The sequence below is a fragment of the Lagopus leucura genome, unplaced genomic scaffold (genome assembly GCF_019238085.1).
Source record: "Lagopus leucura isolate 7727_CA_CO unplaced genomic scaffold, USGS_WTPT01 Super-Scaffold_100159, whole genome shotgun sequence".
NCBI lineage: Eukaryota > Metazoa > Chordata > Aves > Galliformes > Phasianidae > Lagopus > Lagopus leucura.
Window position 1 is genome coordinate 29,135,717 of NW_024962335.1, and position 25,475 is coordinate 29,161,191.

At 39.5% G+C, this 25,475-nt stretch overlaps 1 protein-coding gene across 5 annotated transcripts in view; it reads left to right on the top strand.

Annotated features, from left to right (window-relative positions):
- The window catches only part of IRAG2 (inositol 1,4,5-triphosphate receptor associated 2), a 40,819-nt gene continuing 15,344 nt past the window's right edge, over window positions 1-25,475 (top strand). Inside the window, exons 1-25 of one of the 5 annotated variants that reach the window (XM_042889731.1) lie at window positions 1-37; window positions 1,577-2,198; window positions 2,886-2,996; window positions 3,726-3,906; window positions 4,120-4,196; window positions 4,273-4,351; window positions 5,396-5,554; window positions 6,746-6,863; window positions 8,275-8,325; window positions 9,884-9,961; window positions 10,410-10,466; window positions 12,242-12,301; window positions 12,411-12,475; window positions 12,567-12,666; window positions 14,190-14,321; window positions 14,561-14,662; window positions 16,458-16,621; window positions 18,155-18,269; window positions 18,701-18,863; window positions 20,688-20,765; window positions 20,976-21,037; window positions 21,900-21,965; window positions 22,912-23,026; window positions 24,115-24,262; window positions 25,041-25,122. In XM_042889731.1, coding sequence (XP_042745665.1) covers window positions 1,604-2,198; window positions 2,886-2,996; window positions 3,726-3,906; window positions 4,120-4,196; window positions 4,273-4,351; window positions 5,396-5,554; window positions 6,746-6,863; window positions 8,275-8,325; window positions 9,884-9,961; window positions 10,410-10,466; window positions 12,242-12,301; window positions 12,411-12,475; window positions 12,567-12,666; window positions 14,190-14,321; window positions 14,561-14,662; window positions 16,458-16,621; window positions 18,155-18,269; window positions 18,701-18,863; window positions 20,688-20,765; window positions 20,976-21,037; window positions 21,900-21,965; window positions 22,912-23,026; window positions 24,115-24,262; window positions 25,041-25,122 — 2,958 coding nt within the window. In that variant the 5' untranslated portion in view covers window positions 1-37; window positions 1,577-1,603. Of the gene's footprint in view, window positions 38-57; window positions 72-1,576; window positions 2,199-2,885; window positions 2,997-3,725; window positions 3,907-4,119; window positions 4,197-4,272; window positions 4,352-5,395; window positions 5,555-6,745; window positions 6,864-8,274; window positions 8,326-9,883; window positions 9,962-10,409; window positions 10,467-12,241; window positions 12,302-12,410; window positions 12,476-12,566; window positions 12,667-14,189; window positions 14,322-14,560; window positions 14,663-16,457; window positions 16,622-18,154; window positions 18,270-18,700; window positions 18,864-20,687; window positions 20,766-20,975; window positions 21,038-21,899; window positions 21,966-22,911; window positions 23,027-24,114; window positions 24,263-25,040; window positions 25,123-25,475 lie in introns of those variants that run through there. The other 4 variants (XM_042889735.1, XM_042889734.1, XM_042889733.1 and 1 more) reach the window with 4 other exon arrangements.

Genomic DNA, 25,475 nt, shown 5'->3' on the forward strand with positions numbered 1-25,475 from the left:
GTTGGTGTGTGCTGTTCTTGTCTGAGAGAAAGTGAAGGTATTTTTCTGTGTTTTATTCTGCTGTTGTGAGTGTAAGTCTTATGCTAATTTTTAATCAGGGGAATGCAGGTAATACTTAAAAAACATTATTGTTAAGTGATCAGTGTTCTTTTATGATCTGTTGCTTGTATCTGGAGGCATTTGTACGCTTAAAGAATGTAATTAAGCCTAACTGCAACGTGTTTGTGTTTTTTCATTTAAGGTATGTTGTCTATTATTAATATAGAAAACTGCGTTACTTCCTAGCATTTGTTTTTAGGACTAAATTCTGCAAACAAACCACAGTGATAATTAAAAATGAACTTCTTTTTTTTTTCTTTAAAAAGCATGCTGAGTATCTTACTATTGTTATTAATCATAAAGTATTGCTCAGACCAAGGATGTGGTCCATATGTAAATGTTGCTGCTTAAAGAATTAATAGTAGGAAATATATATATATATATGACTGAAGCAGTGAAGATCTCCATCTGTAAAACCAAGCAGTTAGTATGCACATAGCTTACAATAAATAAAATAACTGAGTATTTTCTGGCACTCTGGATTCATAAATACTTGCTTGTGACTTTCCTCTTTTCCTCTTTACGCTACAGGATTGTACATGCAGTATATCTTACATTAAATGTTAATGAAGCATGTTGCTATATTAGAAGAAAATAAATATTTGATAAAAGAAATAGCAAGGAATTGTTTAAACCATTTTTTATGTATCTAAAGGGAAAATGGGGAGTTAAGTTCCTAGGGAAACTGCTATTAATTTGTTTTGTTTTGTGATCCTCAGTCTGAGTAAAAAGATGCAATAGAATGAAACTAAAATCTACAGGTACCTGAAGCTGTAGGAGGTATCTTGAGAAAATAGCTGTTGCTGGTTGCTGTTAAACAGAAGTTTTGATCCTATGGGATCAGGAGGAAGCATATGCTACAAATATAGTCAGAAGTAATAACTAGGGAAGTTATGTGGATTTCTGTTTTTTTTTTTTTTTTTTTTTTTTTTTTTTTTTTTAATATATATATAATGTCCTATGTTAAATATATAATTTCAAATAAACTGGGATGAGGGGTAAAGGTGCTTACTGCTCCCTTTAAGAAGATAGGTAACTATTAGGCTGGAGGGGGGGATTTCAGTTTAACTCCTTTATTCCTTACCCTCCCCCTACCCCTTGGCATGGTTACAGATTATAGAATGGTTTGGGTTGGAAGGGATATTTAAGATCATCTAGTTCCAACCCCCTTGTTATAGGGAGGGACACCTCTGTCTAGACCAGGTTGCTCACAACCCTATCCATCTTATCTTGGATGTTGCATTTAAGAATGAGTAGGAAGATTTCAAAATGTATTTCCCACCCCTTCCAAATCTGCAGCACTTCTAGTTCCCTGGAGAACCAAATGTTGAAGGCTGCTGTTGTGGCTGGTGTGAGGACCAAGGATTTTCACATCCCTTGATAGCCAAGCTTTGAGCTCTCTGCTCAGTGAACGAGATGGCACGAAGGATGTGTGCCCATTGTTTTGACTATTACATCTTGTCCTTGTTCTTTTCAGACACTTTGCAAGAGTGGGGAATTGATAATGTCTTCAGAACGTGGTGCTAGCAAACGGCATCACAACCCAGTGGACAGTATATGCAGGAAGATCAAATCAATCCAAATGATGGATCAAGTCTCTAACCCTGCTTTGCAAATACCAAAATTTCAGTCTCGCAACTTTGACAGTCCACAGTGCAATATCAAAAAAAATCTAGAAGAAATACTGAAGAAAAGAACTTTCAGAAGTCGTAATAGTGCCAGTCCCCCCTTCTTCAGTCCCAGCAGTGACAGCGTTTTCTCTGCAGACTTGCAGTTGCTGTCACCTTGTTCCAGACGTATCTCAGACTGCAGTTCTGCAGATGCTACATACTCTGTCATTGAAAGGGAAGAGAGGTCCAGCAACACATGGTTGCCAGTATGTTCCATGGACAGCTGTTCTCCACCTTACTTCACATCCAGAGAGGAGAATGCCCAAAACCAGCGGTATGCTTTAGCAAGCATTGAATCTGAAGATGTGCACTGCGAACAGAAGTACGTGACATCCAGTCCGCATTTACTGTTGTTTGCATCTGATAAAAAGTTGGAAAGTCCTGCGATCCAGCCCCCTGTGCCAAAGAGACTATCTCTGAGTGAAAGAGGTAAAAGTTCTGGAAACAAAAGCTTCTGAGTATATAAACTTAAACAGATTAACTTCTTTACTCTTTAAATGGGTAACAATACGTTTTAGGATAAGCCTGACTTGATAAGTCTGTTAAAAAGCTGAACAAAATCTCATTTTTTCCCTGAGAAATGTGAATCTCAATGTAAAACATGAATAAAAAATACTTCAGACTTGTTGAGGAAAGGGGGCTTTAGCTATCTGTGTAGTCCACCTTTAATATAAAAAGATCAAAGTATACACATGGACTTTTTAATTAATTCTTATTATTGAAGCTTTGGGCTTGTTTTCTCAACCTGACCAAGATATGGGAAGATTGGAAGGGAAGAAGTAGATACCTGGCTTCATAACGTGTTCTATTTACGTAATATTTGCCTCAAGCAAAGGAAAAGCTAGAGTTCCCAAACATGCATGTATAGAAGTAGACATGTAGGCTGGTTCCCAAATTCAAGTCCTCAGCTATTATCAGTTTTCCTGCTGTTATTTCTTGTGTTTGTGTTTTTTTTTTTTTTTTTTTTTTTGTCACCTGAAAAAATGCAGTGTCCAAGCTGTGGTATGCTGTGCAGCCTTATGCTATTGCAGAAACAATACTGCAGTTAGAAGGTATCGTGCATGGAAATTACTATGAGAAAATGAAGATGAATAATGACAAATTGCTTCTTCACAGGACAGAAGCAGTCACGGGGCTGCAAAACTGATGACATGTATGATGTGAGCTTGATCTGTGAAGAAGACTTACTGACCACCATATTTCACGCGTGTGACATACAACGTACAGGTTTGGTGCTTTTTGTTGCTGTTTTTCCAGCTTTCAGTCAATACGTTTTCAAAACTAAGATCATGTTACAGCTTGGGGCATGGTGATCTGTGGTATGTTTAGAAAGAATAGCTGCCTTAGCTAGGTGGCTGTACATGTGGCACATCGTATGATCATGTCTCTTTTTTATGATGCATCCCTTTCCTTCTCCCCTCGTTTCTCCTCCACCCCAGATAACTTTTGCTGTACAGAAGTGCAGAGCAAGTAGAGTAGCAAGCAGTTCTGACGATCAGCCATATTGGAGATGATCTCTTATTTCTTAGAGTTTTTCCCGTTAGGAACGAACTCTGTGAAGCTTCAGAGCAGGAGGTTATTCTTCCAAGTTCCATCTCAAACATGACTAACATTGTTAGGCAGAAAAGTCCAGCAGAATAAGATGTCACATGTTTTTCTCAATTTGATGAGTGGCCTGAATGCAGTAACACAGTAAATAAGGCATGTTTGTTGTTCTTAAACTGATTTCCACAAATTTAGTAACTTTCATGCTTCTGCATTAGGGGAAGAAAGAAAGAAAAGCCACCACCACCACCAACAGAAAAAGCGTTTCATTTGAGCTGTAGTGATTGATTGCTTGTCTACAGCTCTAGAGGACAATTTTGTGTTCACTATGGCAGATCAGTAATTGCAGCTTTTTTTCATTAGCCTACGAGTCTTCACAATCTGGTACATGGTCCCATGTATCTATTTCAGGAAAAGTAGCAGTTTCCAAGATAGTTGATTATTTGAGACACACAACAAGTCGAGGACTAGAAGACAGTGGTCTTGAAGAGCTGTGCAACATGCTTGACCCAGATCAGAAAGATGTCTCTGTGGACCTTGAAACCTATCATGCCATCATGAAAGAATGGATTGAAGACTGTAAGAGGAAGTGGTAAGGGCTTCTTATCAATTTATCTCAAATATTTTGTGAAAAGTTTTCCTGTGGTTTGTACTTCCTGTACTTTGGAACATGCTCATGATGTCCAGTCATGACCATGAGGTGGTGTTTGGCTGAAAACTTTTAAGTATTACAATTTGGTAAGCAAGATCAACAAGTGCCTCTTTTGTACTCTTGGATGTGACTCTTGATGCTTCTGTATTTCAGGGATGGTAGTGCTACTGAGGAACCAACAGCAAGCATAGAAGACAAGGAGTTTAAAGTACATAGAAACACCTTTGAAGGTGCAGACCACTTTATTCTGATATTACTCAGTAAAGTACTGTGTCTCTTCCATAACCAAAAACAAATCTTTTTCAGTAAAAAAGACACCGCTTTGGATGAATGTTACGTCAGGAAGCTTGGAGGCATTTGGGGGTGATGTGTCCAAAGGAGACATGTAAGTCTGTTAAAGCAATTCTTTTGCAGAATTTGGTACTCTTATCTTTTGGGTTACTTAAGAGCAATTCCTAGAACCACTGAAGCTGATGGTTTCGGAAAACTATTTTGGTGGAAATCCTGATGCTCTTGATAGTGCCGCATTCTTCCTCACAGCTTCTACTCAAAGTGAAAAACAGTAGTAATTTTCCCCACTGGTATCTTAGTCCTTTTGTATCTGTCTGCCTTGTTAATTTCCTGTGGTCAAAGTTTTTCTGAGAGGGGAAAATTATGGTTTTTGTTTTTCTTCTTAATCTCTCCCTTCCTCTTTCCTAATTATTATTTTTTTTCCAAGTTCTTAGGTACATGATAATAGAATAGTGTTATCTCCTGGAAAATCTGATCATTAGTTTTGCTTAGGTTATTTCTTTATTAATAATCATGACTCAGATTTGGATTAAGTTGATACTGAAGTACTTAACACTGGAATTTTTAAAGATCACTTTTTGCACTTTGTGTAGTCACAGATCTTCAGATCTACTTTCTGACACTTCTCTCATTTTTAGGACCTCAGAAAAGTGGTCCTTGTTCAAGTTTCAGTTGAAAGTGTAGTTGCAGGGTGGTTTTGGGGAAGTGGAAGGACTCATTACTCAAGGAGTTGGAAGTATCAGCTAGAGCCTAAGAGTGGGTAAAAGTAAAGGCTGAAGTAAAGTAAAAGATAAAAAATAAAGGCTGAAGGTGCTGTCTTGCAGGCATAGGGATGTGACACTCACCTGGTGGCATACTTTCATCGTAGGGAGTAAAAAACACTTCTTGAAGACAAAATATTTGCCTAGTGCTAGTGTATGTGGAGTTTTAGAACTTACCTATGATTTGATATTTTGGATTTTGACTGCAAATGGCTGTTCACTGCAAGCATTGATAGTCCTTTACAAGCCGTCATCTTGCCCCTCTAATTGCTACCACTCAGCTTCAGGATTAAAAAAAAAAAAAGTCTAAGTTAGTCAGTCACTTTCCTTGACTTTGGTTGTTTTTTGTTTTTTCTCTGGTTTTGGTACTGAAACAGGGAGACATCTGACTTGATAACCTGTGTCGCAGACCTGCAGTACAACAACCTGAAGCTCCAGGAAGAGAACAACAAGCTGAAGCTTACCCTGGAAGCTGTGGATGAGACCAACAACAAATTACTGGCAGATAACGAGAATTTATGCCAACAAATAAAAAGGTGGGAGACCCTGGCACCATCTGTTCTACTGTGTAGTGTAATGTGGGTGGATCTATATTTCTACCAAGTAGTCCAGCCTTGCTTTGTGCTTGCGGCCTCACTAGTGCTTCTTGCCAGCAACTTTCTTGGCTTCGTATTGTGTTTGTGAGGCTTAATCCTCTTGCCTGATTGTTCTGCTCTGTACCTCCTGGTTCTTATTACAGCAGTTACTCATTTTTTTAGCCTGGTTCTTGCAAGCTGACTTGCATCTAGGCAAAATTTTAGAGTAAATATAAATAAACTTGAAGGGAAAATTAAAAACTGAGGTGATGGGGTGAAAGTCTTAATATTACCAAGAGAAGAGTTATGCCCTGTAAAGTTTCCAGTTCTGTGCTCCATTTTGGGGGGAACTATTCATTTTGCTTAGTGCCAAGCAGGGAGGAAATAACTGCGTAAGAGCTATTCTGCTAGTTTCCTGAGGAACTAAAGTATGTTGTCCCACTAGCAAGCATTGCTGCAGCCAGGGGAACCATCAATGCCATGAGTATAGGGCTTTTTTTTACAGTGAGTTCATAATGTTCATCTTAGCCAATTAATTCAAATGTGATGTAGTTATGTCAACTGCCAGAACATTCCCAGCATCTTCTGGGGATATTAGGGCAACAGGCCTGCAGCAGTGCTGGTGTGGGATGTGTGCCCTCATGTCAGACTGTGTGCTTTGTGATGCTGCACAGGCCCAGAGCGAGGCAGAAAAAGGGCCTTGCCACACTGACTAAATGTATATAGGTTAGGGTATCAGGCTGAGAAAATAACGTGATACAAAGCTTATCCTTGAAAACTGAATTGAAATGGCTTTCTTAACTGCTATTGATGAAGTGTTGAAGATTAATTTTCTTGCTTAGGTTAATCTGGTAAGATTAATCTAGAGTAAGCTAGATTGGTAGGTGGATGCAAACAAAAGCATACTGTCTTTAGTGCTATGCCTGCTTGGGCTCTCATCCCTTATTGCAAGTGTGGAAGAGATATGATAAAGTGGGTAATGAATCTGTGAGCCTTTGCTTAAAGCAAAGCCCGTAACTTTTGTTAAGTATCTGTGCCAAAGAATAAGTCCCAAGCAGCTTCTAAAAATACAATGTTCTTAGTATGTCAGCCCTATCTAATGACCACGTGTAACTTGCTGAAGTTTTCTTGGATTTATTTCCCTTCAAACAGCATCCAACATTCTGTGCTGAAAGCCAAATCACTGGAAGAAGAACTAGAAGAAGCAAAGAACAACCTGAACCTTTTGGAAGCGAAGGGGCAGAAAATGCTTTGTCAGAATAAACAGCTGGTAGGTGCTTTTACTTCTCAGGTTGTGTTGCACAATTTCTCATGCCATCTGTAGCACTGCCATGACCATTCAGAGCATAAAAACTTAGTAATATGGCTTTCCCTATGTCAGTAGGTACTGAGGCATTCAAATATGTTCAAAATGTAGTTTCTCAGTATTAGGGAAAACACTGAAGTTATTTTATGGAACTAACATAAACTGCAGTAAAGATTTAAAAGGGTCAGCCTACCATGGAAGTTGACATTAAGAGCTGTTTTTAATGATAACCACACCGCCATCATTAAGCTCCATCTAATTTAATGTTGGCAGTGTTCTGCCAGAAGTTTAGGTGTTGTGCATTACTACTTTTTTAAAGAACCATTGGGGCAGGAGGCTCTGTTCAGATGCACGCACAAAGGAGCTGTTTTTCCAAAGTCATCAGTGGGCTCTTGGAATTATCAATGTGAGCTGGTAGCAATAGCAAGGGCCCAGTGGATATCTGTCTATTCTGATTCTGACAGCCAGGAGCCAGACAGCATCCCTCATACAGCACAAGAAGCCCACATGAAGGCATCTGAATTGCACACTAGATGTCTGAGTGGCAAAGCCCACGTGATTGTAAGATATGTAAAGCAGCACAGTAGAGATGTTGATGCTGCAGCAGTTTTAGCAGGTGTTGCTAGATGCCAGAGCAGTCTAGCTGAAGACCATATTTCTGTGTTGCTGCCATGCTCAATGTTCAGTGACATCTGTCTTGCTGCATGGGGGTTGCTGTAAAATTCCACAGCTGTGTGCTGCTGATGGGGCACAGTATTCAGATGGGCATTTACATGAAAGCAAAAAAAGCTCTTCCATACAGAGCAGCTATTCTGCTCCACTGTGCATGTGGTTTTTTTGTTTGTTTGTTTTCTGGTTTGATTTATACAGTCTTTTCCCTTGTGAAAAGGAGATAAAATGGGAGGGAGAAATATGAGAAGTTCTGTAGTTCTGCTTACAAGATGCTTAGTTATTGTCTCCTGAGCTGTGGAGACACTGAGTAGGACACTACTATTCTTCTTCCTCTGAAATGGAGGGCAGTGATGGAGAAATATAATGTGACGCACAAGGTTTTCAGACTTGTCTGAAACATGAGCATAACTACCCTTGCTCTCTCTGACCTTGAATCCCTTCCTCCTGTCATCTAATGGTCTAAGTTTTATTCTGATTCGAACTGTTGGAGTCACACTCTGAGTTTAGCTAGTGTAGAAGCTGCATAGGTTTCAGCACTCTCTGTTCTTCTCTCTGAGACAAAGGAATGCAAAGTAACAGCTTTGTACTGGGCCTCGTGTTTGTGCTCCAACGCTTTTGCTTAGTTTGGCTTTGCATTTTGAACTTTATGTACTAAAAATGACTGTTCTGTTTCTGTGTTTTTTTTTTTCCTTCTATTAATCAGGAAAAAGAAAATCAATCTCTTCTCATCAAAATAGCTTCTCTTCAAGAAGAGGTAAAATAAATAATGACCTTGCAAGTACATGTTCTTGTCTAGCTAAATGCTTGTTAGTAATAAATTGTTTGTGGGACTTTGAAGCCTGACATGCTAATTGGATTGTCAAGATATCTCATGTTTAACAACAATGACTTGCTGTAATGCTCCTTATCTTGAAATTGTACTATGCTTCAGACTTTCCACTGGCTGGACAAGCAAGAGTATGAGGTGGGAAGCATGAAGGGATGGGATCAAAGCAGCTTTTGAATTTATTTTTCAAATTCAAAGCTTTAGAAACAAACTTCAACTAAGCTTAGTTTGTACAGCTGTGAATACACTAACTCTATATCAAAACAACCTCCAATTAACACTTCTTGATTGATATTCACTTCTGTAACTCTTCTGTAAGATCCAAAGGAGGAGTTCTTCATGGAGCTGTAGTTCTAAAGAAATATGGTGGCTGGGAATTCCACTCCCAGATCTGTCCTTGGCCCATAATGGATCTGCAGGAGGCTAATGGAGCTCTCTATAGGCTGTTTATTTGTTGAGCTTTTTTTGTGTGTGCTCCTTTTCAGAGGGGAGTTATTAATTCTTAAGTAAATATTCTATACAGAAGTCTTCATCAGATGATAAAATTTTAATACTCGCTTACAGACTGTACTTGTATGGTATTTAAAGTGAGATTACGGAAACAGATCATAAAAAATAATCTAAAAATGTGGTTTTGGGGAATCTATCATTATGCCAAAATATAGAATCATAGAATCACCAAGGTTGGAAAAGACCCACAGGATCACCCAGTCCAACCGTCCACTGATTACCGATAGTTCTCACTAAGTATATAGTGTGTGTAGTGTACTATCTACTGTACTTATTTACTATATACTTATATACTATATAGTAGTTGTTGTTCACTGCATGCTTGCTGTGTTGAGATTAGTCTTTCTCAAATACTAGTATGTCTCAATAGCCATTAATTAACAGCATGTTTCTGTTCTTACACTCATGGTGGGCCTGAAAAGCTGATGTTTTCTGGCATTTTGTCCTTCAGTTCAAACAGGGGTTTGGGGGAACTGGAAAATAGAAACTATTCCAGTAGGGCGAGCTTAGCTCATGTAGATGAGAAATAAACTGCTTTGAACTGAATTGGAGATGCTGGTGTCATCAAGTTAACTTCGCCCTTACAATGTTGCTTTCTGACTAAAAGCTTGTCTACAGTGAATATATGCCTTAAGATAGAGGTTGTTACCCTAAACATTCATATTTTTTTGCCTTTAACTTATAGGACTTGCTGAAGGGGGGGAAAAAAAAAAAAAAAAAAAACACAAAAACACAAGTAAGCAAAAAACTACAGTGCAATTCCTATTGTCCAACATGTTTGCAGCCTCAGACCCTTATTTTGATAGGTGTAGAAGCATGAGAGAAAGTAGGAGAATAAAGTTTGTATGTGCATAAATGCTGTTACTGCTTTAGAGTAGGCAGTATCTTGGGGGTGGATGTGTTATTATTCCTAGTTTCTTCAAAGAGAAGCTGTCAATCTGTTCAGCTGTGCCTAAACATTCTCTATTTTGTTCAGAACATTAGGAATAGCATGGACACTGATGGACTTCAAAAGAAGATTTTGGATCTCTCCAAAAACGCGGCAGAGCTTCAAGTAAGAGTTTCAGGAGACATGAGAAGTTAGACGATGGTTTAGTCAGGTCTAGCTTTGTTCTCTGAAAGGTAGACAACCCTGAACTTGTGTATATTAAAGAAATGCAGCGTGATCCTTATTTGGCCAGTTTGACAGCTTTGACAAAGGAAATTGCTGTCTGGAGGCTAAAAACCGGGCAATATAGGCAAACCACATTTTTATTTCATCCCTCAAAGTTAGACTTTCAGAAAACCCTTTCTTCACTGTTTGAGGAGATGCATTAGGAAGTTGCACTTTGGTTAATGTTGCTGACACTGCTGGCCCACACAGGCAAGAAAAGAGAAGGGTTGATTGAGACCTGAGAACACTTCTAATTGGGTGCGAGATTTGAATTTTGAGATATATCGTACCAGGTAAGAGTAGAATTGTTATAGTTCATGCTGGTGACTTTGTTCTCTCTACTCTTCAGATGCAGGTACATATCTATGAGAGCACTGTGGTGAATAAAGAGGCAAGCTTAATCCAGGTTAGTTGCTTTTGTTGATGCCTTGAAAATACTGAGATGGGATGCTTTATGAAAAGGCAAGGCTGTGGTCTTTGCTGTAGTGCTTTGATTTCTAGTGTTCTCACATGACAGAACCTGATCCTATAAATGTCTTCAAAGTAGGCGAGATCTGCTTTAGAACCTGGTAATGAGTCAGCATAACTAAAGGTTGCTGGAATTTGCTGTTCCTTATTAAAATATATATATATATCAGAATCTTTTAAAACAAACTTCCAAACTTCAGAAAAAGTGCGAAGACTTCTGAAAGCTACTTCCTTCACTAGACAGTAAAAGAATGTACCTGCAAATGATCTTTCTCCATCATCTGATTAGCTTTAAATGACTTAATTTTGTGTCAAAATAGCGATCCAGAACTCAGTGGAAAAGAAAATCTGTTTTCTCCATATTGAGATCTGTATGCTGCAGGAAAGCCTAGTTAACTACTTCTGTGATGATTTTTGTACTTGCGCACTTGTGATGTATTTTGTACTTAAATACAAAAACGTAAGACCACATGCAGGTTTTGGCATAGTGGATTGTGCGAAGTGCTTTCTGGGCTAATGAAGTTTCCATTTAGCTGAAGATGCTCTAAATCAGCTGATGAAATGCTTGACTATCAGTTCACTACAAAAAATGTGTGGTTTGAATTCAAATAGTGACAAGACAGAATCAGACTGTGATCTAGCTGGTAACTTTATAGCTGACAAGGTGTTCTTCTCACCCTCACTTCTGCTCCCAGAAGCAGCTTAATAGCTTGTACTTTCCCCTATTTGAACAATTTTAAACTTCCATGGTCCATGTATTCTTCTTTTCAGTGTTTATTTAGTCTGTTGTCAAGAAGGGAATATTAAATGCTGAATACTAGAGTGTGTACTTCTGTAGGTCAGGGTGATTGGTTTGCATCTACTTGAGGAAATTAGTGTAGAAAATTTGAAACCAGCAAATAGCTGGCTTTAGGATCAGTGGGACAAGGGTTTACCTCAAAGGTATTTTTATTAAAAAGCAAAACAACAGCAAAAAAAGCATAGCTCTGTGTCCAAAGAGAAATAGTTTCATCAGTTTGATTAAATAGTTTCAGCTCACTGAAAACAAGTGAGAAGAGAAGATAGAAGTCATTAAAGGGATGAGAGGAGACAGCTCTTTACTTCAAGTTCTTATTTTCTCCAGGAAACGTTTCAGTTGTATGTGTAGCACATAATGCAACTGAAGCCCAGTGCATAACCCTAAGAAAGCTTCTAGTTCTACCAAGTCAGTAGTGTTGTGAGGGTTGATGTGTTCTCTGTCAGACCTTTCACTAGACACTGTTTAATTTACAAAGCCCCCCATGCTCTATCCCTGTAATCATGAAAGCTAACGAGAATAAACGTCTTGGAGAACACAAGTAAATTTAAGGATCAGTTGGCATAAAAAAAAAACAACAACAACAACAAAAAAAAAACTTATGCTATGCACGATATGGTCCAGATTTTCAACTAGAAGTAGAATGCTGATACAGCAACTAGATAACTGATAAGTTAAAACATAGCACCTAGAAAGCATTTTCCTATGCCCTTAATTCTAGGACTTCTGGAAGAGGTCTACCAAGTGCTTCCTACTGGCCAGTAAGCCAGGCATTCTTCTGCAGCTTGCATCTGTGGTGTAATATTGAGTATGCTTTGTAACTAAAATAATACTACAAAATAGATAGCTACAACTATAGCTCAGTGTGCTAATTATCAGGTTGTATGCTTTAAAGCTTTTCTCCACATTCTTTGCAGAAGGAGCATGACATCAAAGAACTGAAATTAACCATTGTGGAGTGTACCTCGATTATAGAGGTATGGGAATAAGCTTAGTTACTGTCTAACTGGGGGAAAATGTGCATATCCTGTGCTGCCTCTGCATGCCAGACTAACTCTCTAACTAGCTCTGATAAATATATTTTAGACTTTGCGGGCAGAGAAGAGTAAACTACTGGAGGACATGCGGCACGTGCAGCAAGAGTTGATTGCGTGAGTACTGAGAGAGAGTCCCAGGAAAAATAGTTCATGAAAAATCAAAAAGGACTGATTCTTATTTTTATTTTCTCCATTTTTCTTTTAGAAATGGTTTGAGCTTCCCGTTGATGAGTAAAGTTAATGGCAGTATTCCTGAAGAGATGAATTCACTGGACTGTGAACTGGAGCTTGCTCAGTCTTCTGAGGTGTGAATCAGATCCTATTGAATCTTATCCCAGTTGTCTTGCATCAGTAAATTAAAAAAAAAAAAAAAGCTCATTCTCTGCAGATTGTTAGATAATTCCAGAGTTAGGATTCATTAGTCCTTGCACATAAGCATAGAATGTGAGGGTTAGAGTGTTGTTTTAAGTATGTCAGAGAAAGCCCAGATAAAAGCAGAGCAAACACTTGCTGATGTATATCTGAAAGAGCTTTGGTCACTTATTTATCTGGCAGAAGAAGAGACTGACAGGAGATGAGTCATCAAACATTTAACAGGCTAATGAAGAAAGTAAATACTGCCTACACTGGACACAAACAATGAGTTTTGCATTGCGGGAGGACAGATGTTTCTTGAAATTTAGTGTAGAGAAGAAGACTAAGCACCAAAGTAAACAGCTGAGAAGGTTGTAGTCTTCATTTAATTTATTCTTTAGAAACTGATGAGCATCTATTTGCAGGTAGCGTTCCTTTGCCTCTCAATAGGAAAGATGTTCCTCACATCTGGAAGTCCTGTCCAGCTGTTTTTTTCTGAAGTCTTTTGATAGGAACTTGGAAGAGAGTGTGAGAAGCATTCTTCTGATAAGTGAGGCACAAGCTGGTGGATCTTAGTGGTGCAGCTGTGCCTGTTGGGTTGGAGGTTTAGTGTTGCCTATGTCCTCTGCAGTTAATTTCTATGAGCAGCACTTTGGTCATGCACATTGGAAGTTTAATCTCTGATTCTCATAGCTTTTCAGTACTCTGGTGGAGAACTGGTGCACCAGCAGTCTACTTTTATGTTGTGGTTTTGGTTTCAGCTATTCTGTGCGCACTTCCCTAAAAGCACTTCATGGAGTCCTATCCTTCCTTGCAGTGTTGTTTTCTCTTCAGATGCAAGTTATTCAGTAGTGCTGATAACGAATGCCTTATTGCAGTGCTTTTATTTTTTAATTATTTCCCTGCAAGTCTTCACTATAACCTTGCTACTTGTTTTTGTGGTTGCTGCATTTTTCAAGAGGTAGGTAGCATTTGAGGGAAAAGATCCTGTGAAGGACTGAAAATGCAGGTCCAGGAGTGAGAGGTATATTTGGTATACCTTGGATTCAAAAGTAATGTCCTGCTACCTATTGCAACTCTACACAGCAGCAGCAAGTTGCTGTGTTTACCTCTCAAGTACTGAATGAGATACAACTCCACCTAATGACCTGTAAAGGAAGTAGGAGTTCTTGCTTTTACTTCACTTGGTAAAACCTACTCTGAATAAGAGGAAAACAAGTATTGACTTCTTGCCTACTTCTGACTTGAAACTTATATTGGATCATTCAAGAGCTTGGCTTGCTTGCTTTTTTTCTTTTACTAAATCTCCAGGACATAATGTGTTTGAAAAGCTTTTGCAGGCTTCAAGTTTCAGTAGCTCTGACCTTCTGGTAAATACAATGCTAGGATACTTCAGAGAAATCTAAATGTCACTGATGCTGGTTTGTAATAAGGATGTCAAAATAAGCTAGCTGGCTCTTCTGTGTCTTCAAAGATTACCAAGACTGAATGGATGTCCCTGGATGAAACACTGGACCGTGAAGTATTGTTCTTACTTCAGGGACCTGAATATGCAGGAGAAAAGTTTAAGGCTGTCATGCAAAACCTGGTCAGTGATCTATCTTATGTGAGTAAGGTTGTGGTCTGTTGTCAGTCTTTTAATTACAACCCGTTCAAACATTATTAATCAGCTCATATTCACTCTCTTTACAAAAAGTAAATGCAAGCAACTTACTTGGATGTAGAGGTGGGGCACTTCTAACAATTTTATTTGGTATATACTATTCCACTGCTTATTAATTGGGTAATGATGAGTAGCATTAGACTAGCAGTTGGATTTTTTTTTTTTTAAATCTTTATTTTCAGCAAGAAGAAGTTTCTGCAGCAGAAGAGCTTGTCAAGACTTCTTTAGAATGGGTAGAAGACCCTGATGTGAATGTGCAGCAGGCCTGGGAGAGAAAACTTGCGGTAATGTTTTTTTAATGCTATTTTCTGTCAGACTTGCCTAAAGTTTTCTGTACGGCCCCAGTATATCTTACTGTTGCATCCTATATGTGTTATTAGAGGTATGGCAGTCCATTTATAGGTCAGATATGGTATATAGGGAAAAGTATATTTTGTTCTAACTCTTAGGGGGGAAGGGGAAGGAACAACTTTTTTCTCTTAAGACCTTAACAACTAATTTTCTCTTAAGACTTGAGGGTATAGAATCAAAGTAACTGTGGCAAGAACTTCTCCCTTTGTTAGCAACAGTCTGCAGATACTGCTCAACCCTCTTGCTCTTGTCCTCTCCCTGACTTCTCCCCTGGTTTTCCACATAACAGTGGTTTCTCAGATGGCCATCATACTGGATGTAGGTTTTTTTTCCTCTAATCTGTTAAGAACTCTTTTACATGCTAATCCATTGTACTGCATATTAATGCTATATATAATCTTTTTATTTCTTAAGTAGATGCAAAACCTCTATTCAGCCTACTTTAGTAATAACAGGTAACACCACAAAACATACTGCTTTAAGCTGTTAGCTTTTAAGCAAAAAGATACTACTTTTTCTTTCCTCCAGTGTTGCAAAATATTATAGCTGTCCCCTCCATCCTTTCTTGGGCAGGAGGAAACAATTGTTAGAGTCACCCAGCCTTCCTGCACTGCTATAGGATTTTGGTCTTGAAAAACTTCCTCCTGCAATATTTCTTAGCTGAAAGATGCATGTTGATTTACCTTTCATGACATCATTGTATTCCCATTAAGCATGTAGAGCTGAGAACTTTTTAAGTGTTGATCTGTTCTGGCTCACCGAGTTTTATACAATTAGAAACTAGAGTAGCAGAGGTTCAAGAAATAGCAGGATGCTTTAAAAATAGGTCTCCCATCCTCAGGGTTCTGGAAGCATGGAATGACTTCATGTCAAGCATATTGTCTTCACTTAGAATGCAGTGGATGTGTGTGAAATATGGTACAGGGAGCTGAACAATAGAAGATGCAAGGAAAAAAGCACTCTTTTTAGTCTTACAGGCAGCTTTTGTGGAAAGTTGGTGAGGTCTTTGGAAACTGGGACCAGCCACTGTCACTTTAAGCTTAAACACTTTTTTTACCCCCTATCTTCTGTAAAATACATTATGTGCATGCTTTGCTGGAATGCTTTAAATTGTTATAAACAAGTAAATTTCAAATGTATCTGTGTGTGTATGTGTGTTTAAGCATATATACATGATGACAGTAAACACTTTTTGCCTCATTCCTGCTGGAAGATAGGGCATGTGTACAGCATAACAGTCTTGATATAAGTCTCTGCCACTTATGTGTCAAGTTATGGTATTTCTAACAGCAAGTGCTGCCTGCTTTGGCTGAGGAACTTATCTTCAGGATGTGGGCATTTGCTCGTGGCCATGTCCCATGTCACTCCAGTAAACCGATCTAATGAAAATGCTCAGGCTTTTTTAGTTCTGTAGTGTGGTACGTTATGCGCTGCTTTTCTTTTGTTTGAAGCTTGTGAACAATGTGAACTCTAATGTGGCCCACATCTGTGGGATCAGTGTTTGTTCCCTTTGAACCAATGTAAGCAGATATGGCTTCCATGTTAAGCATTCTTTAAAGTCAGAGGCCTCCATTTTTTTGCGGTAACGGATGAACAGTGTCAGAGAAAGAGGACTGAGTTCTTCTTTCTTGATATTTTATCCTGCATCACCTAATTCAGGGTTCTAGTTTACCCTGTGTATCTGCTCTTCCTCTAAACATGTGGCAACTCAATCTCAAAATTCCACAGGTTCTCAAGCAGGAGTTAGGAGAGAAAAAACACCTTTGGATCCAAAAACTCAATCTCTTGGAAAAACACAAAGAATCTCTAGATAAGGATTTTATTCGAATGGCAAGCAACCTGAGGAGAACCAAAACAGAGCAACTTCACCTAAGGAAAGAGCTCTCTGCCAGGTACCCCTTAAAAAATAATGTATTTCATTTGTATTAAGTGTATTAAAGTTTACTGAATTCTGAAAGCATTTTTATTTTCCCCATGGATTTTTGGAGAATGGATCTGGTTTTAGTGTAACATTACAGCATGTGAGAGTTTAGGTTTGTGTATGAAATAACTTAACAATCTTGAATTCTTACTTGAAAATATGAGGGAAGACCACAAGCTGAGAAGTTAGAAGGGGATAAGTGGGGGAGAGCACTGCCTACCTCGCAGGTGCAACCATTAAATAAACTGCTGATTGCATGTGAAGCAAGACCTGTGAAATACATATCTATGGCTGTTACTGTTTTTGGTATAACTGAAGCTGTACTCCTGAGAAAACAGGACAGTGAGGTACCTCACTAAATATGAAAATATAGCTTTAAATCTGAGGTTTTAGCCTGTAGTTCCTGCTGGGAGATTTAATATAACAAATACGACAGCAAGTGATAATAAACCTGAAATCTTTCTTTCTTCCCTCTCACCTCTTCTCAGACACTTAAGAAGTGAGCTAGCCAAGTTGGGATTTTTCTTTCTAATTTTCTTTCCAGAAAAATTGATCTCAGTTCTTTGTCCTAAACTTATTTATAGTGTCAGTCTTCCACCATCCTATGCTAAACTGTAAATTTTTACATGCTTGCCATTCCCTAGGTTCAGGATGCAAGCAGCTTACTAGCAAGGCTTTGCATTCCTGTGAGCTAATGCAGAGCAGTCACACTGCGCTCTCACTTCACTCAAATACAACTCACATTGTTAATGTAGACCTCCCACCTGCTCTTCCTTCACTGAAGAAGGAGCTGGCAAAAAATACCAATTTCTTAAAAAAATACTGCTTTCATAGAGCTGCCTCTACATCACCATTCTTTGTGGTGGCTGCAACAAGAAAAAGAAATAATCGTATAAATGAGACAAAAAATAAGCAAGTAAAATGTTTGTGCAGAGTAAAAGAGGCTTTTTGAAAGTGGTCAACTTTAGCACCTGTTCTGTGGTACGGAATCTGCTCACTGCCAAGTGAAATATCTTCTGGAGTACTGGGAGATCAACCAGAGGAAGCTATTACCTGCAGGCACAGCTCCAGGGTGTTTTTGCTAAAATGATTGTCTCAATATTGATAATTTTATTAACTTAGACCAAGCTTTCACAATTTGATCAAATAAGGTTTTTAATTTTGAGATGTCTCTGAATAGTCTATAAGCTTTCACTATGACGCCCAGTTGGCAGAGGCTGGCACAGCTCTTTTTCTGCTTAGTTAGAAACCAGGGAAAAATCTTAATTCTCTTCCTACTTCCAGAGCTACTATAGGGGAGGAGGAAAAAAAAAAACAAAACTGTTTGCCTACTAGGTTAAATTGTTCTCCCTAAGCTGAAAGCCTCTGTTGCTCAGTCCTAGAGATGTAATGGCTGAATATGGTTCTTAATGCGTGTCTCAATGACTAGCATGTGTCATCTCCCAGGCATGCCTGCTCTAAAATGTCAGTAACGGATTGTGGTTTGTGCTCTTGCACCCTGCAGGCAACGTGAGATGGAAACTGTCAAACAGTTGCAAGAAGAAGCTGCTGGCCGGGCAGAAGCTTTTGGTTTGGAGCTGCAAAAAGCTACAAAGCAGCTTGAGGATGCCAACAAACAGGTAAGGGACAGACTAGTTTCCTCTTTGCCGAAAAGATGCAGGCAGATGCAAAACACTGCATACAGTGCATTGCTGCTCTTGGGAAAGGAAGTCCTGCATTCAGAATGGAGAGCCTTATTGCGAAAGTGGAACCAGCGAAGGAAGTAAAATGTGAGGGGGTGGTGACAACAGTTTGCTGATGAAAGAGGCAGCATCGCATATTTGTGGTGGCTTTAAAAAAAAAAAAAGCCAAAAATAGCTTCCATACACAGTCCACCCCAACTGTAAAAATGCAGAAGTTCAGAGAGAGCTTTATCACTTCCTGAGAGAAAACAGATGCAGTTCGGTTTTATCTACATGAACTGTAGAGGCTCCTTGTATTAGGCAGGCTGTTTTTCTTATTTTCCCCTTTTTTTTTTTTTTTTTTTTGTTAAATATTGTTTTGTGCTTAGAGAGAGGACCAAGCTGAATCCTTTCGCTCTGCCTGTGAGGAAGCTGCATCCCTGAAGTGCAAGTTAAAGGAAGCCATTTCTGAGCAGCAAAAGCTCAAGGATGTGAATGCAGCTCTAACAAGCACTTGCCAGTTGCTTCAGGAAAAGATGGAAGAGCAGAAAAGTGAGTAACTATTGGCAATGTGACAGCATTCATCTTTCCGTGGGCAAATACTTTATGGATAAGTTATGGCAAAAGGGAATAATACTGACCTGCAGGTCACCTGTGGTAAAATGCTCTGTGGAAGTGAGTTGGGTGGGATTCCCATGCGTGGTGGCTGGGCTGGACTGGAGCTGTGGACTCCTAACACTACCTATGAGGAAGGTTTAATAATTCCATGGGAGCCTCGCCTTTACTGAAGGTGCTGTTCGTATACCTGCATAGCCTTAACAGTCATCTCTGTGTCTTAAGCTTCCTGTATCAAGGAGACTTGGGTTTTATGCTCTGTGTTCTGCTTGATGTTTAGATTTGCTCTGTGTACACAAATAACTGCGTGGTATCTTTGTTAGAAAGCGATCATGTCACTTCATTGTACATGTGCGACTTCTGCTATGGAACTATGAAAACTTATTTCAACATCTTGCTTGCTAATGTCCCCACTTAACAGAGTTGGTTGAGTAAGTTGTTGGTTTAATTCCAGTGTACATGGCTTTTCCTGTCCAAATCCAAAGTAGCTTTTGCTGCCAGGTAAAGCTAACTTATGCCCACTAAATATCTGGCCTCAGGCATGCATTTCAAAGTGCAGTGTACAGTGTGATTTGTGTTGGCAATAAGCTCAAGGCACGTGAGTGTGAAATTACAGTTTTTCTTGTAGAAAAATTACGCTGTGCTCTATGCCTTAGCCTTAAGGTACAGCTCTTACACACCCCTAGCTGTGCTGACTTATGGACAATGCCAAAGCATCAGTCACATGTGCATGCTTTCATGTTTACTGCTTTCTTCAAGCTATATGGTGTTTTGTAACCAAAGGGCATAACAGTGGAAATAGAACTGAAAGATAGCACTAAATAGATGAAGTGTTTCTGCAAGTCAAGCTAGCATGAATCAAGAGTGAGAACTCCAGATACTACAAAGGAGGCTGATGCCACTGATCTAAAATAAATAAACAAGACCTGAAGTTTCCTGCCTTGAAAATGGCCAAGACTTAGGCTATAAATGACTCCAGGTAGTTTGTAGGGGTCTTTCTAAGATAAACAGAAATAAATTGGTAGTTCTGTCGGAAAGTTGGAATTTGTTATAAAGAACAGGGCAAACAGGGTTGGGGTCAGGACAAGGACAGTGCTTTATATTGGCTCCTGCAAAAAGGTTGGTGGGCTACTGCCTCTTCTGACAAAAGGCCTGGATTACTTGTTTGTTTGTTTGTTTGTTTTCTCCCTGACTCTCACTCCATTTCCCCACTTCCTCATCCTACGTGATGAGGTAACAGATCAGAAAACCTGATAGATGAGGAAGATTGCTGCTAAACCCATGTCAGCCTGGCACAACTCCTTGTGTGTTTCAAATGTGGAGTGATGACTTGAAGCTAACTGCTAATGCCATCATTCAGTGAAAAAGCTGAATGACCTGCTTTCAGTTTTTACTTGGGCACTGAGATGACACTGCTTATAAAAATCTTTCTTCCTTCTCCTTACTTGCACAGTATTAGATTTAGTTTTTATATCACAAGTGTCTTGTATCAAAGTAAAAACCACCGGGGCAGGCCCCAGCGTAACCAAACTTGAACAAAGAATGTTTTTAAGTATGAAGTGAAGCCTATCCCTGGAAGTGTTCAAAGCTGGTTTGGATAGGGCTGTGGGCAACCTTATTTCATGCAACCTTATCCCAGCAATGGTGGAAGTGCAGAACTCTATGGGCTTTAAGGTCCTTTCCAACCCAAGCCGTTCTGTGTAAACTCTTTGTACAAAGCCTTCTCTTCCAAAAATCTGTAATAATCATTCGTTTCCATAGGGAACTGTAACACTGACAGTGTGGGGAAGAATCCCCCCTTCACAGAAGAACAAAGGAGGCATAATCGCAAGTTAAAAGGTTCCCAATTTTGTCTGCCTGATGGAACTTTTGAAACAAAGTATGCTTTTAAAACTATTTCCTGTGAAAACTATTGTAAGTATAACAACACCAAAGCAAAACGTGATAAGTTTGTGACAGGCAGCATTGAGTTTACAGGCACTTTAATACTGGACTGCTCCTTATCAAATTGTGAGGGGCACTCTAAAACTGACAAATGTCTCTTCATAGCCACTGTTATTGCGCTGAGAGGGGAGCTGCTTACAGAGCGACTCTGTGAAAGGCTGTATCAGGTATGAAGCTTGTCTGGTTGGGGAAGAAAAGGTAGGCTTGCACAAGAGGTGCTTTGGTGAAAGGGCATCTATAGCTGAGCTATGCTGCCAAATCACTTGTGGTTCCATTACTTTTTTTGGCTGTGGAATCCAAATGAGATCTATTTGCCAAGCTGCATGACGTTCTTCTCTCCCAGTAAAGATGGACTAGAACTCACTGGTGTGCTGTTGGTCTCAATGTAAGCAGTTCTACATGATGATATTGAATGTAGATTCAGGGAGCTTTCCCTTATGCATGATATGATTTATTACTTTTTTTCCCCAACTGTCCCCTTTCCCAGTCATCTCCTTCTTCTGCAGAGAGGCTCCTTAAAAAATGCTTCCAGCATAAAGGGATTAGGATAAAAGATATAAAATGATTTTTACCTCATGCTCCTCTGTGGAGATATGTTGGAAATTATATAACTTCAGAATAATTTGCTTTGAATAAAAATACTTTCTTCATCTTTAGGAGGAGGTGGAGGGGGAGACGTAGTGGGAAGACTTTCTCAACTGGCTCTAGTAAAAAAATGTTATAGCTTATGGTCTGAGCAGTCTGAATTTAAAAGAGAATAGGAAGGTATTTATAAAGACAAACATAAGATCCTAAAATGTATCTTAGACTGTAACGAGAGCATCAGAGGAGCAGAATCAAAACTCTGGACCAGCTGCATGTGAAATAAAAATTCTATTTGTGCATAGAGGTCTGCAGAATTAAAGACTGAAGACAGCAAGGGGAAACAATTGTGTGTCTTTCCTAATAGTTGAAAATCATTAAATTAGATAAAACTCCTTTTTTTTTTTCTTTTTCTTTTTTCTTTCTACTGCTTCTCCACTGCAACAGCTCTGTGTAGATGAAGAATCTATTTACAGTCTGCTACCTACATCAGTGGAACCAGTGAGAGGGAAGGTAAGTGGTTCTGACCATTGCCAAGGCTGCTAAAACATGATGCTTGTTTTAGTAGTATTTTCCTTCATTACTTAGGGGAAAAAGTCTCTCCTCATAAGAAACTTTGCCAAGTCAATTAAGTTACTTGATTGTATGTTTTATATACATATTTGTTTGTATGTTTATGTATATGTGCACATACACTAAAGTATATTCAAATATGTATTTCAAAGTTTACTATTGCTTCTGAACAGTGCTGTTACAAAGTACAGGCACTTGGTAAGGTGCCTTTTGAGAAGGATCAGAGACTGAAGATGGAGCTGCATTTCTCAATTTGTCTTCTATTAATCACATTATACAACATTTGATAAAATGCAGCTGTGTTAATATTTCAGATGTTTCTTTTAGCCATCTGGAGATAACCCCTCTTCAGCACTATATGGCAAATAAATGGTGTGTGTCTGTAGGGTATGTGGGCAGTGCCTTCTCTCCATGCAACAGGGCTTAAGCTGGAGCTGTCCAGCGACCCCAGCTGAAGGAAACTCGTTCTGCTTAGTAGGTGCCAGGCATTGGGCAAGTGCTCCCTGTCTTGGTCTGCCTCGTTGGTCTTACTCTGGCTTTATTGGAAACAGAGAAGGGGGAAAGAATGGGGTGGCTTTGGTTTGGTTTCTTTCCTCTCCTGTCCTTCACACCCTGCATTTATGCCTTCCATCTTTTTTTCGTGTTATCTACTCCCAAACGTAGCTGAAACCAATATTACCTGCTTCAACTGTGAAGTTGGATCTTGAATTATTCTACTTCTTGTATCAGTTCTGCCCATGAAGGATTTAAGTTTTTTCTAGAAAAAGTGTGGGTGGAGGGAAATGGCATAACTTAGTATTATATAATGCAAAAACAATTCTGCATGTGTGTGGCGCTGATGGCACCAGTACATTTATCATGGTTGAACTTAAGTACTTTTTTTTAGGGCAGCAGAGCTGCTAATAGAAAAACACTGTGGAGTGAGAGACCTACCCTGTGCACTGACTTTCCCAGGACCTTGCCCTCTGATATTTCATACTGGAGTCTTACTCCTCTGCTAGGTAAGACCTAGTGATGTCTGCCAATTTTCTGCCTCTTCCTGAAGTACAGAGGAGTTAATAAGTTGTATAGAGCAGTCTTGCTGCAGCCAAATGTGCTTCTAGATTGTGGAAAGCCTGCTGTTGGCTTTAGCCTATTTTGCATATGATCTGAGGTTGAACCATGCTTTTAATGCTTTCAAATAAAGGTTTCAAAAGGTGGCTGTCTGTTAGTCTACCAATGGTCCTCAAAAGCATAGGGAGCCTATTGAACAAGTCACACATGCAAGTATACTCCTGGCAAGGTACTTGAATTGATGGGACTTATGTTCTTCCTATTTATCCTGTTGAACACGCTTAAGGCAGTGAGTGGCATCCTGCTACTGAGATGGGGACAGTCCTGATTTAAAAATTCAAATGGGTAGCATAGTTTTTGAGAATCAAATAGTAGTATTTCTGACTTCTTTCTTTATATGTGGTTTGTGCTTTCCTGCAACTCTCAAGCCTTACTCCACTGCACAGCAGAGTGCACTTGGGACAGTATTTCCTCCATGAGTAAAGCTGGTAGAACACAGTGACTGTTCTAGTACAAGCTGTGAAATACCCAAATGTAATCTAGCCCCATACTGGGGGGAAATAGAGGATAAACTTGTTTGATTGTATGTGCTTTCTAAAATGCACTAACGCAGTGTAGCTGCAACTTGCTGTATTATTGTGATCCTGCCATAAAGAAGGCAGGTTTTTGTGTCTTGCATCAGTCAAATATTGTTTTAAGAAGTCCTCAGTCAAAGATCTATTTTTCCACTGCCCTCTACCACAAAACAACACTTCACTAGACCAATACTCTGCCATACAGAAGTTTCTGTGACCTGACTGATGGACAAATCCCTTTCCTTGGGTGCTACAGGGAAGTAACACCCTGTACATACTTCCATATACAAAAATAGGCAAAGCCTGGGTAATCCAACCCTTCATACAAGACAAAAACTTTCTTAATCTTTATTAGATTGGTCTGTTTCTTTATTATCTCAGACCTAAGAAATGAAAATTGATGTGACTGTGACAACTTTGCTTGTGGCTGTGCCTCTTCATGCTGCTTTCACTTTCTACAGATGCTCTAAACCTGGAAACCTCCTGCCCAATTAACTTTCCTGTGCACAGCTGGAATCCCCCTTGCAGATGGAGATCTGTCACCAGCCTCTTTGAAAGCTGTGGTCTGTGGCATGCATCCATTTCAGATGTGACATCAGTAGGGTACAAGTAAGATGGCAGGATAACCTCTTTGGGGTAAAGGGTGGAAGACTGCTTGGGATACAGCAGGTCCTGGAAGAAGCTCAGCGCACTAGGTTCAAAAGATGAGCATCTCTTAATATATTGGGCACTCAGTGGCCAGCTAATGGTGTTTTGGGGGAAACGCTTTGCTCCTCTTTTCAAGAGCATTATTAAAACTTTACTGAACCACTGGTACGGCCATCAGGCAGATATGGTGGCAGTGAACAGCATTTCATGCTGAGGCAGAAGGTAGGTGTTCTTGTGTCTATTTCAGTATTTAACTCATGATGACACTTGCATTTTGGAGCCAAATTCTTATCCATTTTAAGGAGAACTTCTTTTGGCAGAATTTAGTGCAAGAATTCTAAAATCTTGCCTATCAAACTGTCTCCTTAGATCTCTTAAACAGATTGAACTATTTAAGACTCTGTAAGCAAGCTAACTAAAGTCAGTGAATATTTAAAAAGCAAGCTAAGGATGTTCCTGGAGATGTAGAAGCAGGCAGTCTGCAGCTTCTGAGGAAACTCAGCAGCTTTTGAAGCTTTTGCCATAGGTTTTCTCTAGAGCAGTGCAGTGTGGAGGAGGTTGGGAAGGACAGGTGGTGGTTCTTGCTGTTTGGGGGAGGAGGGATTGATGTTTGTCATGAATTTCTCTTGGAGACCAGCTGTCTGACTGTACAGATAGCAGTGACTTTGGTTGTTATGTGCTTAAGGCAATGTATCTCACTGTTGTTCAGGCAATATGCAAATAAAATGTGTATTGCCAGGTGGAAAATATACTCTGCTGGTGGCTATACTGATTCAGACCTTCCTGTTTCCATTACAATGATGGACTCTTCACTTACTGAGGTGAGTGCTGTCTCTGATACCCCAAATGTAGTTCTGAATGGGTTCGTGCACTTTGTGCCTTACAAACAGGCAGATGAAGATTTATCAGCACTGCAATGGAGCTGGCACTAGCCAGCAGGGTGCAGAGATGTTGTTTTTCTGGGATATTTCCTTCTGCTTGGGCTCTATCCTGGAATACTGTTACTGACCTAAAAGTATTGATGTTCATGTGCCACTAGGTTATGGTTTTAGCTGGGAGATGACTTTTAAATGGTTTATAGGCTTCAGCCAGTGCTCTTTGAACAGAAATGCTCTGTTTTGCCGGGGAAGTGTCAGTGACCTCACCACATTTATACACCTGTAAGTGATGACAG